We start from the raw sequence: 16,172 nt of genomic DNA on the forward strand, positions 1-16,172 counted from the left end.
GACCTCAAGGCCACCCTGAACTGCATAGTGAGACCGAGAGAGAGAGAGAGAGAGAGAGAGAGAGAGAGAGAGAGAGAGAGAGAGAGAGAGAAGGAAAGAAAAAAGAAGTCAAAGGACAAAAACTGAGGTTATAGGGCAAAAGAAATGCTTCTAGACTATGGAGATCAGTGGAGATTCCTCAAAGAACTGAAGCTAGAAATTGCATTTGAATCACTTACTCCCTCTGTAGATACAGTATCTTCCTCCCACAGAGTTAAAGATATCATACCCATGTCCACAGCAGCATAAATTACAACACCTATAGACCCATCAAGAGAAAATGGATAAAGGAAATAAGGTGTTTTGCCACAACAGAATAGCACTTTACCATAGAGAAGGATAAAGGAGAGTCATTTGTAGGAAAATGGATGTACACTGAGACCACAATATTAAGTAAAATAAAACTGACACACAAGCTTAAATATCTCTTGGTTTATTAATCAAACTCTTGTGATTTTTATTTCTGCATTTTGTGATGCTTGTAATATTTAGACTTTACTAGCCAGGGTTCTCTTTCAGTCCATGATAATACTGTTTTGTATTTTTGTCAAGTAAATATGTTTTTAACTACAGAAAACAAAAAACATATACCAATGACCAATAAGACCATGTCATTCAGTTATTAGGAAATGCAAACAAAACTACAACAAGACACTGTTTCATCCCATTAAATTGGAAAGATGAAGGAAAAGACAGTATGTACATACATATACATGGACATATATACATAATAAGTATAACATTGAAAAGAAGGACCAGCAAGACTAAGCGCCTGCTTAGGCAAGCACAGGGACTGGGGTTCGATCCCAGTACATGCCACACTGGCCCCAGCCCCAGGCATGCTGAGCCTGCCACCAAGACTGGGCATGGTGGCGTACGCCTGTAATCCCAGTGCTAAGGAGGCTGAAAACAAAAGGATCACTACAAGTCCTAGGTGTGTAGTGAGACCCTGTACCAAATACATTTTTTTAAAAAAATGAAGGAGAAAAGGCAGAAGAGGAAGGAAATGAAGAATATTCATATACTTCTAGTAGGAATGCAAGACAGCACAGCCATTTGGAAAACAGCTGAGCAGCTTCTCAAAAAGTTAAACAAAATTACCAAATAGTACAATAATTCTAATCCTAGATAGCTATCCAAGAGAAACAAAAACATACATATGTATAAAATCATAAACAAAAATGTTTATGACATTGCTCACAGTGACCAAAGACGAGAAACAACCCAAGTGCCTATAAGCTGTTGAAAAAACAAGACAGTATTTCCACACAATGTTACACTATTTTGGTAATAAACTGAAACAAACTCCTAATCATGCTGCGACATGGATAAACTTCAAAACCACTATGTACAATAAAAGCCAGACATAAAGGAAGATGTGTATTATATGATTATACAAAATGTCCAAAAGAGCCAAGTCCTATAGAAACATGGATTAGTGACTGCCTAAGGCAATAGGTGTGAATGAAGACTGACTATAAATGAGCAGCATGCATTTCTTTTGAGGGACATGATGGAAATGTAAAACCATCACTAGATGTAATGGTGATTGCATGTCTCTGAAAATATACCAAAAATTATTTAGCTATGGAATTAAACAGGTGGATTTTATTAACTGTAACTTTTTATCACAATAAACTGTTAGCAATAAAATACTGCAAGGTACTAGAATCCTTGAAGTTACACAGTATTAGAGGTTTCCAAAGTAATGCAAGTACATATACTTTAATACTTTTCTGCATATGGCAGTAATTTATAAAACATTTCAGGCTGCTTAAACAGAACTCTACTAAACATGAGACTAGGCCTGTCCAAATAGCTCAGCGGACTAAAGCGCCTGCTTAGGCAGCACACAGGGACCAGGGTTCGATCCCCAGCACCACAAGCTGTGCTGGCTCCATCCCTGGGTGCGCTGAGAAGGCTACCAAGACTGGGCGTGGTGGCACAAGCCTGTAATCCCAGCACTTGGGAGGCTGAAAAAGGAGGATCACTGTGAGTCCCAACTACCTACATAGTGAGACCCTGTACACCCTGTAAGTAAGTTAGAAAGAAACAGACAAACAAACCCATTTTAAACATGAGACTATGGCTCAGCGTGCCCCCGGGTTCAGGGTCAGAGTGGCATGCAGGATCAGGAATCAAACCATGGTCCTTGTGCTTGCCAAAGCAGGTGCTTAGTCTGCTGAGCTACCCCGCCAGTCCTGAGGTTCTATGTATTTTAATTTTTCATGCAAAACCATAGACTCCTATATTAAGATTTTACAGGTTGGAAATTCTTTTTGTTGTTTGCTTGCTTGCTTGTTTTTTGAGACAGGGTCTCGCTATATAGCCCAGGCAGGACTCTAACACAGAGCAATTTTCCTGCCTCAGTGTCCTCATTGCTGGGATTGTAGGCACGTACTACCAGGCCGAGCTGGAAACTATCAGCTTAAGAGAAATCAATATAAAATTAAGGGAGACACCTAGTTAAGAGAAAAGCTCATTGTTAGATGGGAGTAGAGTGGGAGCAGGGAGTGGAGGGAAAAGAGAATGAAAGGGGCTTCCACTGGCCTCCAGGTTTCCTGAGTCTTCAGAATGTATGTTTCAAGAGAAGCCATTGTTCATTTAAAGGAAAATAAAAATTCTCTTGTTTTCCTGGTGGATCTATGGATCAGTAAAAATTAAGGTGAAAATCAAAGAAACTCCTATCTATGATCAGTTATTAAAAATCTTGACTTTGTCTATGTTGCAGATTTATGTTCTAACCTTATACAAAATCTCTTCCTGGTAAAAAATAAATTACAATAGCAACTTTCAAAAATAAAATAAACATGAGACTAAAACAAAAAGTTAAGTTTGTGAATACTAAACTAGGTTTTCCAGAGATACACTAACATTAATTTTCCCATTATAATGAATCAGAAGTCCTAATTCTACTCAACTATAAAACAAGGCCAATGCTACTTAAATCTCAAAGATTTGTGAAAGCTAAATGAGACAATTTAGGCTTAACCTGATGTCTGGCTATAAAAACACACTCAAAGATCTTAGCTTCCATGGTATAAAGTGAACCAGAGATATAGCTCAGTGGAATAAGCCCCTGCCTAGTAAGTGCAAGGTCCAGAGTTCAATCCCCGGTACCACAAAAAGAAAAAAAATAGGGTAAAGTGTTCTGTTCCAAACATGATATTGTCCCTCTGCTCTAAAATTGATATGCCAAAAACTCCAAAACAAATAATTAATGGAACAGAATGCACAGTGCATGTTAAATACATTATACTATAAGAGAACAATGTCCAAAGGTCCAAATTCCACAATCTTATTAATAGTGAAAGTGAGCTCCACAGAGGGGGAAAAAAAATTCTTTTGCAAAGGATACAGAAAAGTGATTCTCTCAGTCTGCCCAAGAGAACACAAAGATATAAACACATGGCCCTTACACTCTGAACAAAACACAGAACAACTTCTCATCAAGTTACTTCCAAACTCTGCTAAAAATTCAACTCTCATAAGCCTATTTCTACCAACCAGCTCCCTATTCTATCCCATCTCAATTTCCAGTCAAACATTAACCTTGGAACAGAGGTCAGATTTTAATTGTATAAAAGAAGGCCAAACAATTGCCCTTTTATGCAAAGCTGATAATTTGTTGTTGTTGTTGTATTTTTTTATATTTTAGGGAAGGGTCAACAGGGTGTTCAGGGTCTCACTACTAGATTGGACTTGTAGTGATCCACCTGTTTACAGCCTCCCAAGAGCTAGGATTACAGGTGTAAACCACCACACCTAGTCTCAGCATGCCCCTTGAGCAGGGCATGCACAGCAGGCCCAGGGCTAAGCTGCTAATTTAAGAGAGGAAAAAAAAAAAAAAAAAAACTGAAATATGTTAGAGGTGATGCCACAAAATAAAAGGCAAGATTTACATGATATGTTATGACTTATTAACAGCCTCAAAGTCTGTACCACTTATCCATATTCTTATGAAAAAATAATACCTTAGGAAGTCTTGAACCATGTTACAGTTTTCAGGATCTCTCTCCCATAAAATAAAATAATTCTTCTACTTTTCAGAAAATATGTCTTAATTTAAAAATCATGAGTAAGGGTTATCATGGTAAAAGTATTTGTAGCCAACTGTTCAAGTACACTATATGGCCACCAAGTAATAATACATTGCCATCTATATACTTCACAAATGTATCCCTTATCATTGAATAAAGATGCTCTAGAGGAAAGGCTAGTCAGGTTTAAAAGAAAAAATAAGTTCCAAGGTGATAGTAAATGTTTATATAAAATGACCTCACCTTGCTGTCAGAGACGCTCCAGAGATCCTCTCCTAGGATGTTTCTGAACTATCTCCCATATTAACTTTATGGGAGACCACTAACAGCAAGACTGGGAAATCTGACTGGACTTCTTGTGTTTCATATTACTTTTGCAAAGTCTTTGCTCAAATGCAGATCATCTACTTAAATATCCTTGTAACCTAGGCCTATAAGAAATAAGCCACTTGCAAGAAGCCACTGAAACTGGAATACATATCTTACACTGCTGCTTAGTGTCTTACTATATTAAAATATAACAGGGTTTTGGGGTTTTTCCTAATTTTTAAACTGAAGTCCTGGGGCGAAAGCTCAGTGACACAAGCACCTGACTGGCAAGTGGAAGGTCCTGAGTTCAATTCCCAGTATCAAAAAAAAATGAAAGAAACTTTACTAAACTGAAGTTGGATAAGAGTAAATAAAAGGCAGAAAAAAGAAGGAAAACATACCTATAAATTGTACTTCATAAAGAGACTGAGCCTTCCAGAACACTGCTACAGTTACCTTGGCTAGATTTATACCTTTCCCTAACAGACTCATCACTAAAAGGCCATGCCCTTCCCGCTAAAGAATGATGTTTCCTACAACAGAAATAGGGCAATGTAATGGTTGATTCATGGTGTCTACTTGAGAAGTTTAACTAAGTGATTCAGCAGGGGGCCTAGAGCCTCACTTTGTAAACATCCTCATCCTGTGCAAGAGGGGGGCAGGGAGATGGTGAGTGCTATACCCACCTGAGAGCTGGTAGCCCCCTTACAATATAAGGGAAAAAGAGAGGCTTGCTCTCCCCTTTTTTACTTTTTTTTTTTTTTTTTTTTTTTTTTTTTTTTTTTTTTTTTTTTTTTGCGGAACCGGGGATTGAACTCAGGCCCTTGAGCTTGCCAGGCCCTTTTTTACTCTTACTGCTTTTGCTATCTTCTGCTGTCTCCCTTGAACGGCTGCCCCTCAACCATGCCACCCTACTTTGGAGCCCGCTGATTATGGATTAAACCTCCACAATCTGTGAGCTACATAAATAACCTTTTCTCCCTTAACTTTGAATATGGGTTATTTTGTCTCAGCAACAGAACAAAAGTAACTAAGAGAGAAAAGTCTAAGACACCTTGCCTGTAAACAGACTGGTACCTTTTGCTTTTGGAGGGGCTATATTCCTACTTCTCACAGTACAAATGTATCCAGTTCCAAACTGTAACGTGTTTCACTTTTTTCATCACCCACACCCCCTGTACTTTGTGTACTATACTCTCACCTTTGCCTAATAAACCCTATTTGTGCTTCTTTATGAGACGCAGTCCTTTTTCTGCAAAAGGAGCCGGTGAGCCTTCTACAGTAGAGTGGGTAAGTGGGAAAGCGAAGCTCTCAGACACAGCCTAGTGATAAAAACCAGACCCTAGACTCCAGTGAGACCAATGATCTTCACGCTGTATGGGTGGGGAGGGTTTAATTTATGTATTTAATACATTTACATAAAAATAAACCATTCTCATCTTGGCTGCATCAAATTCTTAGAGGTGTCTTATCTCTGAACCCAATTAAATTATAAAAGACTAATATATTAAGTACAAAACGCAATCCTCTTGTGTGGAGGACCACCTGAACAGCTCTCCTTGAAAGAAGAGCAACTGTCTCCATTTTGACTGAGCCTGACCCTATTTCCTCATATTGTTCTGTACAAAGCTGGCTAGGACTTCTGTTTATCCTTCAATTGGCCTTAAGCAATGTATATTGGTCTAGCTGAGATGCTGGTGATAGTCTCTGAAGGTGGCATGCGTGTTTCCCTGGTAACCTATAACTGCTGCTCTTTAATGTGAGCCAGGTTGAGACAGAATGGTAGAGCTAATGCTCTGCGCCACCAGCTGGGATGGAGCCGCTGAGAGAGAGGCTAGGACTTCCTGGGGCTTGAAAGACTACATCAGAGCTGAAGCACCAGACTTACCAAACATTAGATACTATATAATGCAGATTACCCTCTCTGCATATCGCAGAGGTAAATGTACGCCACCCACCTAGCTCATCTCACAATGATCACCTACTTCCCACAATTCTCAGTCAATCTTCCTCAAGCCACTCCCCTACTGAATAAAAACCGGGTGAGGCCCTGGGGCGCTCTCTTGGTTCCGGAAAGCCATCTTCATGGCTGGACTTAGAGCCCCTTGACTCCCCAACATAATATAATTTAGTGTCTTTATTTTCACAGTGGGTTGCATTGTAAGTGGTAGATTGGAATCAACCTGATGGGATTCCAATAATGTAACTTTGGGATTATAAATATTGGCTTCTTGGACCGAGATGAGCACCTGGAATTGTCTCCTACATCATTGGTCACCTGTATATATTACATTATTTATAATATATATATTTTTTTCAAACAGGGTCTCACTATGAAATTCAGGCTGGCCTTGAGCTCACTTTGCAGCCTAGGCTGGTCTCAAATCTGCAACAATCCTCCTGCCTCAGCCCTCTGAGCACTGGGTTTACAGGTATGTGCCACCAAGCCCAGTACCTGTTAGCATATAATTTCTTCCAATAAAGAAATATGCACCTAGAGATGTGATCATGCATTTAAGATAATATAACTCTTTTATTGCTATAATGGAAACAAGGTTTCTAAACAACTGTTTCAGAATCTGTCTACAGTTTTACACAGATGCTAATCCATAAACAGACAGTTGGGTCAGAGAGATAGCTCAGCAGCATAAACACTACCTGGGAGTGAGTACTGCACTGCTGCTCTGCAGCCAATTGGGATTGTAAACTCCACACCAGTAATGAATCAGTGGATACCTGTGGGCTTTTATCCTCAGTTTCCTCTGAGGAACCTTTCCCCCCAGGTTGATACCTGGAATTTGTCACAATCTGATTACCTCTCTGGACTGTCAAGGATGTATCCCAGGCCATAGGACCCTAACCCTGGCACTATCACTGTGTGTACATTCTTAAGTGAGCTCTGTCTGTTTTTCTTTGCCTGCTTATTCTTGTCAGGACTTTATCTCTGTGAATTATGGGTTGGTTAGGAGTACCTTACATATATGGTCAAGTTTGTCATTGAGTAAAGGGCAAGTGAAGTAATATTAAAAAAAAAATGCATTAATATTTTTGCCCTAGATTGGGAATACGTACACACACACACACACACACACACTCTCTGAAAAAAAAATGTATACACTTCAGGAAAAGACAAACTATAAATATTTTAAGACTAAAAATATTGAGACCACAAAAGATTAACACAAGTTCCCTTTGGCCTCTACAATTACAAGGGGTGATGAAAGTAGTAGCCATCAGCTTCCAGACATTGACTAGTATGGTGAATTGCTGCTTGGGTAACCTTGGTAACTGACACTACAGAAAATACATTTTCAATTTCTTCTCTAAGGGATAGCAGTGTAGTGGGTTTTCTACCATACAACTTACAGGGACCCTGTACAAGGGTAACATCATTTGTTGAAAAAATATCGTAATATTTTTCTTTTTGGAATGGACATCAATAAATGATTAGAAAGCTATTTTTAAATGGTTTTGAATCTCTTCTTTTAGCATAATAAATGAAAGTAAGTCTGTAGCAAAATAAAAATTAAAATTATTGGAGGATCAAAAAAAATTTAAAAGATTGAGAGTCCCTGAAGTGTGTATACATGTTTTGGACAGATTGTGTGTGTGTGTGTGTGTGTGTGTGTGTGTGTGTGTACACAGACGCATAGGTATAGTTTTAAATACTAAATAAGAGCTATGTAGTTCCATCCCCACTTCATCTCTGCTGCATTTTACTAGAGATGGTGAAGGACTGCTAGCTTGGATAAGGAACCTGGCTTGTTTCCATGTTCTGTTTATCAACTCCTCTGACTCTCTTAATTGCTCCCTCCAGCAAAGCTTTAACTCTTTCTACTCAGGATTTGACAGAAAACCTAATGAGATCCTTAATCTACTTTTTCCAGCCTGTAGACTCCTTTCCCCTATGTGATACATGCATTCTGAACATTCAACTGTCCAATAAAATAGAAGCACTGAGGCTGAGGCAGGAAGATCACCTCAAATTCAAGGCCAGTCCAGTGCATAAATTCAATCTAAACTACATAGTGACAACCTGTCTCAAAAAAATAAATAAAATTTATTCAAACATTCAGTGCAGATACAGCAGAAGATCAAGAACTTTATAAATCTCTATGGAGTCACCAATATATTTTTCTATTTTCTGTAGACAATTTCTTTGAAATGGGAAAACAAGACTCAGTAGCTTATAGATATTATTCAGGCATAAATTCAGGGACTCTATAGTCTTTTAAATTTGTGTGATCTTCCAATAATTTTAATTTTTATTTTGCTACAAACTTATTTTTATTCACTATGCTAAAAGAGAAAATTCAGGAACGGCCAAATAGCTCAGATTAAAGCTCCTCCAAGCAGGTGCTGGGGCCAGGGGCTTGATCCCCAGGCCTGCCACGCCAGCCTCGCCACTGGGGTGCACTGAGACAGCAATTGAGACTGCGCATGGTGGCAAAACATCTGGAATCCCAGCTCTTGGGAGACTGTAAACAGACAAATCACTACAAGTTCGATCTAGTAGAGATACCCTGCACATCTTATAGACTCTTCCCTAAAAAATACAAAAAAAAAAAAAATTCAAAACTTTCTTTTAAAATAGCTTTCTAAGCATTTACTGATGTCCAATCTAACATATAGCAAATTCCTTTGAAAGTAATTATAATTTGAATCTTCCAAATATCTATCCATTTAACAGTTTGCCCTGACCATCTTTGGGCAATGCTTTATGTACTACCTGGAGTGTCTGTGGGCAAGTGTCATTTCAACCAATCAATTATTTGCACTAGATATTCTCAGTTCGTCTTTTTGTTTTATATAGACTATTTTTGGATGTCGTTTTTTTTTTTTTTTTTTTTTTTTAATTTTAGGGAAAGGTCTCCAGGGTGTTCAGGGTCTCACTACTAGGTCAGACTCACAGTGATCCACCTGTCTACAGCCTCCCAAGAGCTGGGATTACAGGCATGCACCACCATGCCCAGTCTCAAATGCCATCTCAGCATGCCCTGGGGGCGGGGCTGGCATGGCAGGCTCAGGGATCAAACTGCCGGCACCTGCTTGCTGGTGCTTCAATCAACTGAGCTATTTGGCTGGCCCTTAATTTTCAACACAGTATTCATCTTGGATGTTTGTTTCTAGTGAAATCTAATAAATTCTAGCTATTTTCTTTTACTAATTTGTGTTTATTTGTGAAAAACTATAATTTTATGCTACAATTTATAAAAACTCATCATAAGTAGATTAGATAAAATTTTTTATATTTCTCAGAACTCAGTGATATTCTTTCATAACATGAAATGTACACATTTGGGACACTGAATAGGGGCTATTTGTGGTGGCACATGCCTGTGATACCAGCACTTGGGAGAGTGAGGAAGGAGGATTGTTATGAGTTCAAGACCAGCCTGGGCTACAAAGTGAGCTCAAGGCCAGCCTGACCAGCAAAATGAAACCCTGGCTCAAAAAGACCAAAGAGGGGGAAAAACAGAAATTAAATGTTAAAAGACCTTGCAAAAGAAAAAACTGAAAATGGGAGAAATGTTACCATGTCAAAGAGGAAAAGTCTGTTATAAAATGGAAAGACAAAAGACATCTCACTGTCCACTGTTCATAATACAGAACACTAAAACTTGAAAGACAAAAACAAAACTAAAAAAAAAAAAAAAAAAATTCCAATACTGGTCAATGATTATAATACTTCTATGGGTAGTGTGGACAGAGATGACCGACATCTAACAAGCTATCCCATAATCAAAACTCACAGGAAAAAAATGCTATTATAAAATATATGTGCATGTTACAGACCAAGCAGTATGTCACTTACAATTTAGATTACGTCTAACAGACCAAATAACTGAAAAATACATGACAGAAAACACCAACCAGGAGGGCTATCATCAACATCTCCACCATTACATTTAGTGAGTAGAAACGTGTTTTGTTTTGTTTTGTTTTTGAAACAGTCTCACTACATAAGCTCTGGCTGACTTTAAACTCACTGATGTCAAACTTCCAACAAGCCTTCTACCTCAGCCTTTCCAAGTATTAAGGATATACCACAATACCCCGTTGGAAATTGTATTGAAATTACACCACTCACAGAAAAAAAAGGAAAGGCCAACATGGCATATAAAGTGTGTTGTTCAGAAAAAGACAATAACGCAAAAGGAATTCAGAGAGATTAGATACTACTGCCCAGATTATATACTGAATATACCATATACAGAAATATTATCGAATAAATTTAATAAAATTATATTTATATTTTCTGTATATTAAAAAAAATCAATGAAAAAATATGTAATTTTCAGTCCACCCGCACCTAAATAATTGATTACTTCTGGGAGCTGGGGAGATGGCTCAGTAAAATAAGTGCTTGCCTGGCAAGTGCAAGGGCCTGAGTTCAATCTCCGGTTCCGCAAAAAAAAAAAAAAAAAAAAAAAAAGTGGTTACTTCTAATATTTCACTAATCCAAGACTACAGGATGACAGTTACTAAATAGAACATTTTTTCACTATTGACTATAAAGATGAATCAGGAATTACATGCCTTAAAAGTCACTGAGTCCAACCCCTCTATTTTAAACACCTTGATACCTGGGAACTAAAACATTTAAATAAGTCACTCTTGGTCACATTATTTATGCATAATACAAGCCCATGCTATGTCATACACACACACTAACAGAAACACACACACACACACACACACACACACACTTACCTTTCTGAGGATGACTTAGAAGACACAGAATGCCCATGGATAGCTTTTTGATTTTTACGGTCTAAAGAGATGACTTTATTTCTTAGGCTTCTTTTCCACTAGGAAAAAAACATATATATGTAATTTTAATAGCAAATATAAGGTCAATATGACAAGAAACACTTACATGTTGTTTGTTCTTTTAGTTTTAGTTCTTTTGAAACAGGATCTCCCTATGTATTCTAGTTTGCCTTGAGCTCAACATGTAGCCCCAGCCTGGGCTAAAATTTGCAGTGATCCTCCTGCCTCACCCTCCCAAATGCTAGGAATACAAGCATATCCCACGAGGCCTAGCTAAGGTGTTTTAATTTAAAAACTCAAGATAACCAAATTCTTAGTATTATATAGACAAAAAAATAGTAAATCTATTTACTATCTACAAAATACTATGTAGTATTTACAAAATACCTCCCTTTTTTTTCCTTCTGTTGTACAATCAACAGAATACCTGCCTTTTTTTCTTCTTTTTCTTTTTTGCAATAACAGATGGAAAAGATCTAGAGATACAAATACACCAAGTTAATTAGGACATATTATTTCCAAATAACTACATTTGTAACAATTTTGAAGGAAATAAATTAGTATCTTACAAAATGCTACATGAAAAATAGAAAAGAACCAGACATCTTACTAATATGCCTTAAAGTTATTCATTATTTTGTTTTTTGGAGATAGGATGTCACTATGCCATTCAGCTTGGCCTGAAACTCATTTTGAAGCCAAGGCTAGCCTTGAACTCACAGCAATCCTCCTGCTGTAACAGGAAGCCTCCCAAGTGCTGCTGTAACAGAAAACGCCTCCCCTCTCCCCAAGCCAATATATTTTAGTTTCTTATTTGCCCAGGTAATAGTTCCTGTTCTAGTTTCAATTGCTTCTCTCTTAGAAAGGGATGGTCACTATGATACACATTGTATAAAACAATCTCCAACTGACAAGCCATTCTGCCTCTGTACTTCCTGCTTGATTATCCCTAGACCACCAGAGATCAAGGCATGACATTCTGGGAATGATCTCAATCAGTGCCTATTGACATAAGTAAATCTGCCTACAAATCCTGGGTGTCATTTCAGTGTTTCTGCTCACCATTGCACTGGGATTACAGGCATACATTACCATGTCTGGCCTGGCTTAAATTCAATGACTAGGGGAAAAAAAGTTAATTTTTTTTTTTTTTTCTCAGAACTGGGAATTGAACTCAGGCTCTTGCAATTGCTAGGCAAGCACTTATTCTACTGAGCTATCTCCCTGGCCCCAAAATTTATTTATTAAATATATTTGTATGTTTCCAGGCATGGTGGGACATGTCTGTAATCCCAGCACTTGAAAAGCTGAGGCACAAGGATCATGATGAGTTTGAGACCATTATGAGCTACATGGTAAATTCAAGGCCAGTCTGAATTATATAGCAAGACCGTGTTTCAAAACAAACAAACAAAAGAAAAAAAAAATGCAGTGTAAATCATTTACATTTTCTATGCCTTTCACTTATTTAAAAATGGATATAATAATGGGAGCTACACCCACAAATATGTATAGTGACATATGTAATAAGTTTTAGACTGCTTTAAAACAAAGTAGCAAGGGCTAAAGATATAGCTCAGCAGCTTAAGCGCCTGCCTGGCAAATGCAAGGTCCCTGAGTTCAATCCTCAATATTGCAAAAATAAATAAATACATAAATAGTAAAGGGTCCATGATATAGCTCAGAGGCACAGCACCTGCCTGGCAAGCACAAAATCATGAGTCTGATTCCTGGTATCAAAAGACAACAAAATAAATAAATAAATAAGTAGTAAAGACTGTCTTCCTCTAAGCAATATTAGTGCATCTGTTGTTCATTGTTACATCATTTACAATAGCAAAAGGAAGAAGAGGTAGAAACAACTAAAATGTGCATCAAGTTTGACATTGTGGATGTATTAAATATCACTGAGATATTTAATATGGTTAAGATGGTGAATTTTGTGTCTTACCACAATTCAAGTATTTTACCAGATGGTAAAAATCATTCTCTTGAATATAAATGCTGTCCTCTACATGTCAGCATTCTCTTATTATCACCAAAACCCTATACAGTATAAAATGAATTATTTAATAAGAGAGAAGTGAATCTGAGAGAATAAACTTGCCCAACTGAACCTAAACCTGACATAAAAGTTTGTGTCCTTTAAGTTTAAACAAATTAATCTAAATTAAACAAATTCTCAAAATCTTTTCTATTGACATCTAACCTAAACATATCACCCTCATTTCACTACAATATATAAATTTATAACAAAAATAAGTTAGGGCTGGTGAGATGGCTCAGTGGTCTAAGGCACCTACTTAGAACAAACTAAGCTAAACAAAGCACAGGGACCGCGGTTCAATCCCCCAGCACCACATGCCACCCAGCCCCGCCCCCTGGTGGGCTGAGCTGGCCACACAAAATAAATAAATAAATAAATAAATAAATAAATAAATTAAAAAAAAAATAAGTTAAATTTTTTTTATTTTCATTATTACCATTTATGTCCTGTATCATCATCATCATTATTTGGACTCTTACAATGTTCTTCTAATGTGTTTCCCTCCCAATGACCTCTTCTCTCTCCAAACTAGCATCCACTCTCTCTTGAAAGGTACATCCTTCAAAGTATACATCTGATATTGTTCTGCTTAAAATCCCAAGGGGAAAAAAGAACCAAGTTTTCTTTTGACTTCTACTTCTCATGAATCTTATATTCTGACAGTATTAAACTATGTGTAAGTAGTTCCCTGCAAGCAAATGCATATAATCCATATTGATCATCTTTCACCTTGTTGGAAGGCAATTCTTATGACATCCACAATTTAAATAAGGAGAGGTTTCATTTAGCTCATGGTTTCAAAGGAATTGAACCCATGGTTGGCTGCTTCCAAAAAGAAACATTGTGGTCGGAGGGCAACATGGAACACAAATGTATAGTTCAAGATGACTAGAAGCAAAGCAGAGAAACAGTGCCTCAGAGGAGAGGACTAAAGACCTGACACAAACCCCAAAGCCATGCCTCCATGACTCATCCAGACACCACCACAGTGTGCTCCATCAACCCCAAGGTAGAATTAGAAAGCCAATTAGGTTAATATTCCACCCTAACTGTTACATAGTCCTAAGCAAGTCTGCACATTTCCTCCTTTTGGAATGCATTTTGTATTCCTCAGTTCTCAGTGTCCCTTAAGCCCTGAGAGCAAATAAGTCTTTCTCTTGTGATATCCATATACATTTTATGTATATCTATTACTAATAATGCTTCTCATAGTGATTTATGAAATCAAAGTGAGAACAGAGTTGGGAATAATAAAGTTCATAGATGAGACTCTCAAACTATTAGACTAGGGCCTGTGAAATAGCTCAGCGGACTAAGCACCTGCTTAGGCAAGTACAGGGACCTGAGTTCAATCCCTGGTGCACTGAGCCACCCACTGAGTGCAGGCATGCTTATGCACACCTGTAATCCCAGTGCTGGGGAGGCTGAAAATGGAGGATCACTACGAATTTGAGCTGTGTAGTGAGACCCAGTACCAAAGACAAATAAATAAATAACTATTCCTCCTATCATTTCACTAATCTCATAGTAAACACAACTTTCATATTTTAGGTTGTTAAATTTACTATGCCCTGCTGGTCAAAATCTAGTAAATTTTCCCTGTATTTATAAAAGAGTAGAAATACTAGTCTTTGAACTTCATATTCTAGACAGCAAACAAACATTTCTATCAAAGGCTGAGGGCATTAAACTATTACAATATAATAAAAATATAGCAAGAAACTAAAAGTTATAACAAGTCAGGAGGGATAGTGACTGAAATATTAACTCAGTATCATTAAGATGCTTTAGTAGCCATCTTCAGTTCTACCACTATACAAGTAGAACCTGAATTGTATCTGGAGATGTTATCAAAGGAAAAAATTCACTTAATTTTGATCAAATGTTTCTTTTTTTTTTTCATGATACAAATGATAAATTATATTTATACAGTAAATAAGTATCAACAGTCAACACAAGTTCAAAACCAGCCACCAACCCCTAGGACTGAGAAATGACTGGGTGACTTCCTCCACCATGGTGCTCATCAGGAGGGGCACGGTGGCACGTGTGCAACATGTGTGGCAGCGGCCAGTGACTTCATGATCAGTGCAGCAGGCAACAGGAACAATATGTGCTCGGGATGGCCTGTGCCAGGAGGTGGGCAAAGGGCTATCTTCTTGGGTCCTGGTGGCCCAGTGGTTCTTGGGGCCTCAGTCGTCAGGAAGGGCTTTTGTCTATCACAAAAGAATCACTGACCCCAGGAGCTGGGTCTGGTGTGCTAACCTGTAGGCTGCCAGGCTCCACACCACTGAAGAGAAAGCACCATCATGGGCAGGTGTCCTCCTCCACAGCCACACTGCCTCTCCCACTCCCCTAGCCTTCCTGAAGGACACCGGAATCTAAGGCCAGTCACAGGCCTGCAGTTCCAGGAAGGGTAGCTGGTTGGGAACTTGGGCCTGGAGCAAGGGAGAAGAGGGGGTGGAGGGGTGGACCTCAAACAGGACTCGGAGCAGTGCTCACTCAAGAGCCGTCATGGCCTGCTTGTAATCCAGGGACCACTGTGATCCCTTCTGAGCTGGCACAAAAGGTCAAATCTCTTTCTGGAACCAGAGGGGCGGGGGAGCTGGAGCTTAGAAGTTGGTGTTGCAAAGTGAGCCAGGAAGACCTGCTAGGCTGCCAGGACTCAGGGGGACTGTCCCTTCCCTGGGGAAAGACAAGTCCTCTCTGGTCTATAATTTGGGACTTAATACTTTTTTCACAGTGGTGAGTAGGGTGAGGACAGCAGGAGGTTGGAAGAGGGAGATTGTATTAGTGCATGTTTGTTAAAAATCTATCCTAGGTGACAATTTTCTCATCTCCAAAATAAGATGACTACTTCTCAGCCTGCAACCTTTGTCTGGAGCTGGCAGGTAGGTGGTTCAAAGCAAGCCCTGGTCCTTTACCCCTACCTCAGTCTGGAGACTGTCCCCAGGACCCACGGG

General features: G+C 38.5%; 1 protein-coding gene across 3 annotated transcripts in view; it reads right to left on the reverse strand.

Annotated features, from left to right (window-relative positions):
- The window catches only part of Senp7 (SUMO1/sentrin specific peptidase 7), a 219,917-nt gene that overhangs the window by 137,920 nt on the left and 65,825 nt on the right, over nt 1–16,172 (reverse strand). For all 3 annotated transcript variants that reach the window (XM_004636590.2, XM_023721306.1, XM_023721305.1), the window contains one exon: nt 11,103–11,200. In XM_004636590.2, coding sequence (XP_004636647.2) covers nt 11,103–11,200 — 98 coding nt within the window. The remainder of the gene's footprint in view (nt 1–11,102; nt 11,201–16,172) is intronic.

The sequence above is a fragment of the Octodon degus genome, unplaced genomic scaffold, assembly GCF_000260255.1.
Source record: "Octodon degus isolate 3935 unplaced genomic scaffold, OctDeg1.0 scaffold00081, whole genome shotgun sequence".
Classification (NCBI taxonomy): domain Eukaryota; kingdom Metazoa; phylum Chordata; class Mammalia; order Rodentia; family Octodontidae; genus Octodon; species Octodon degus.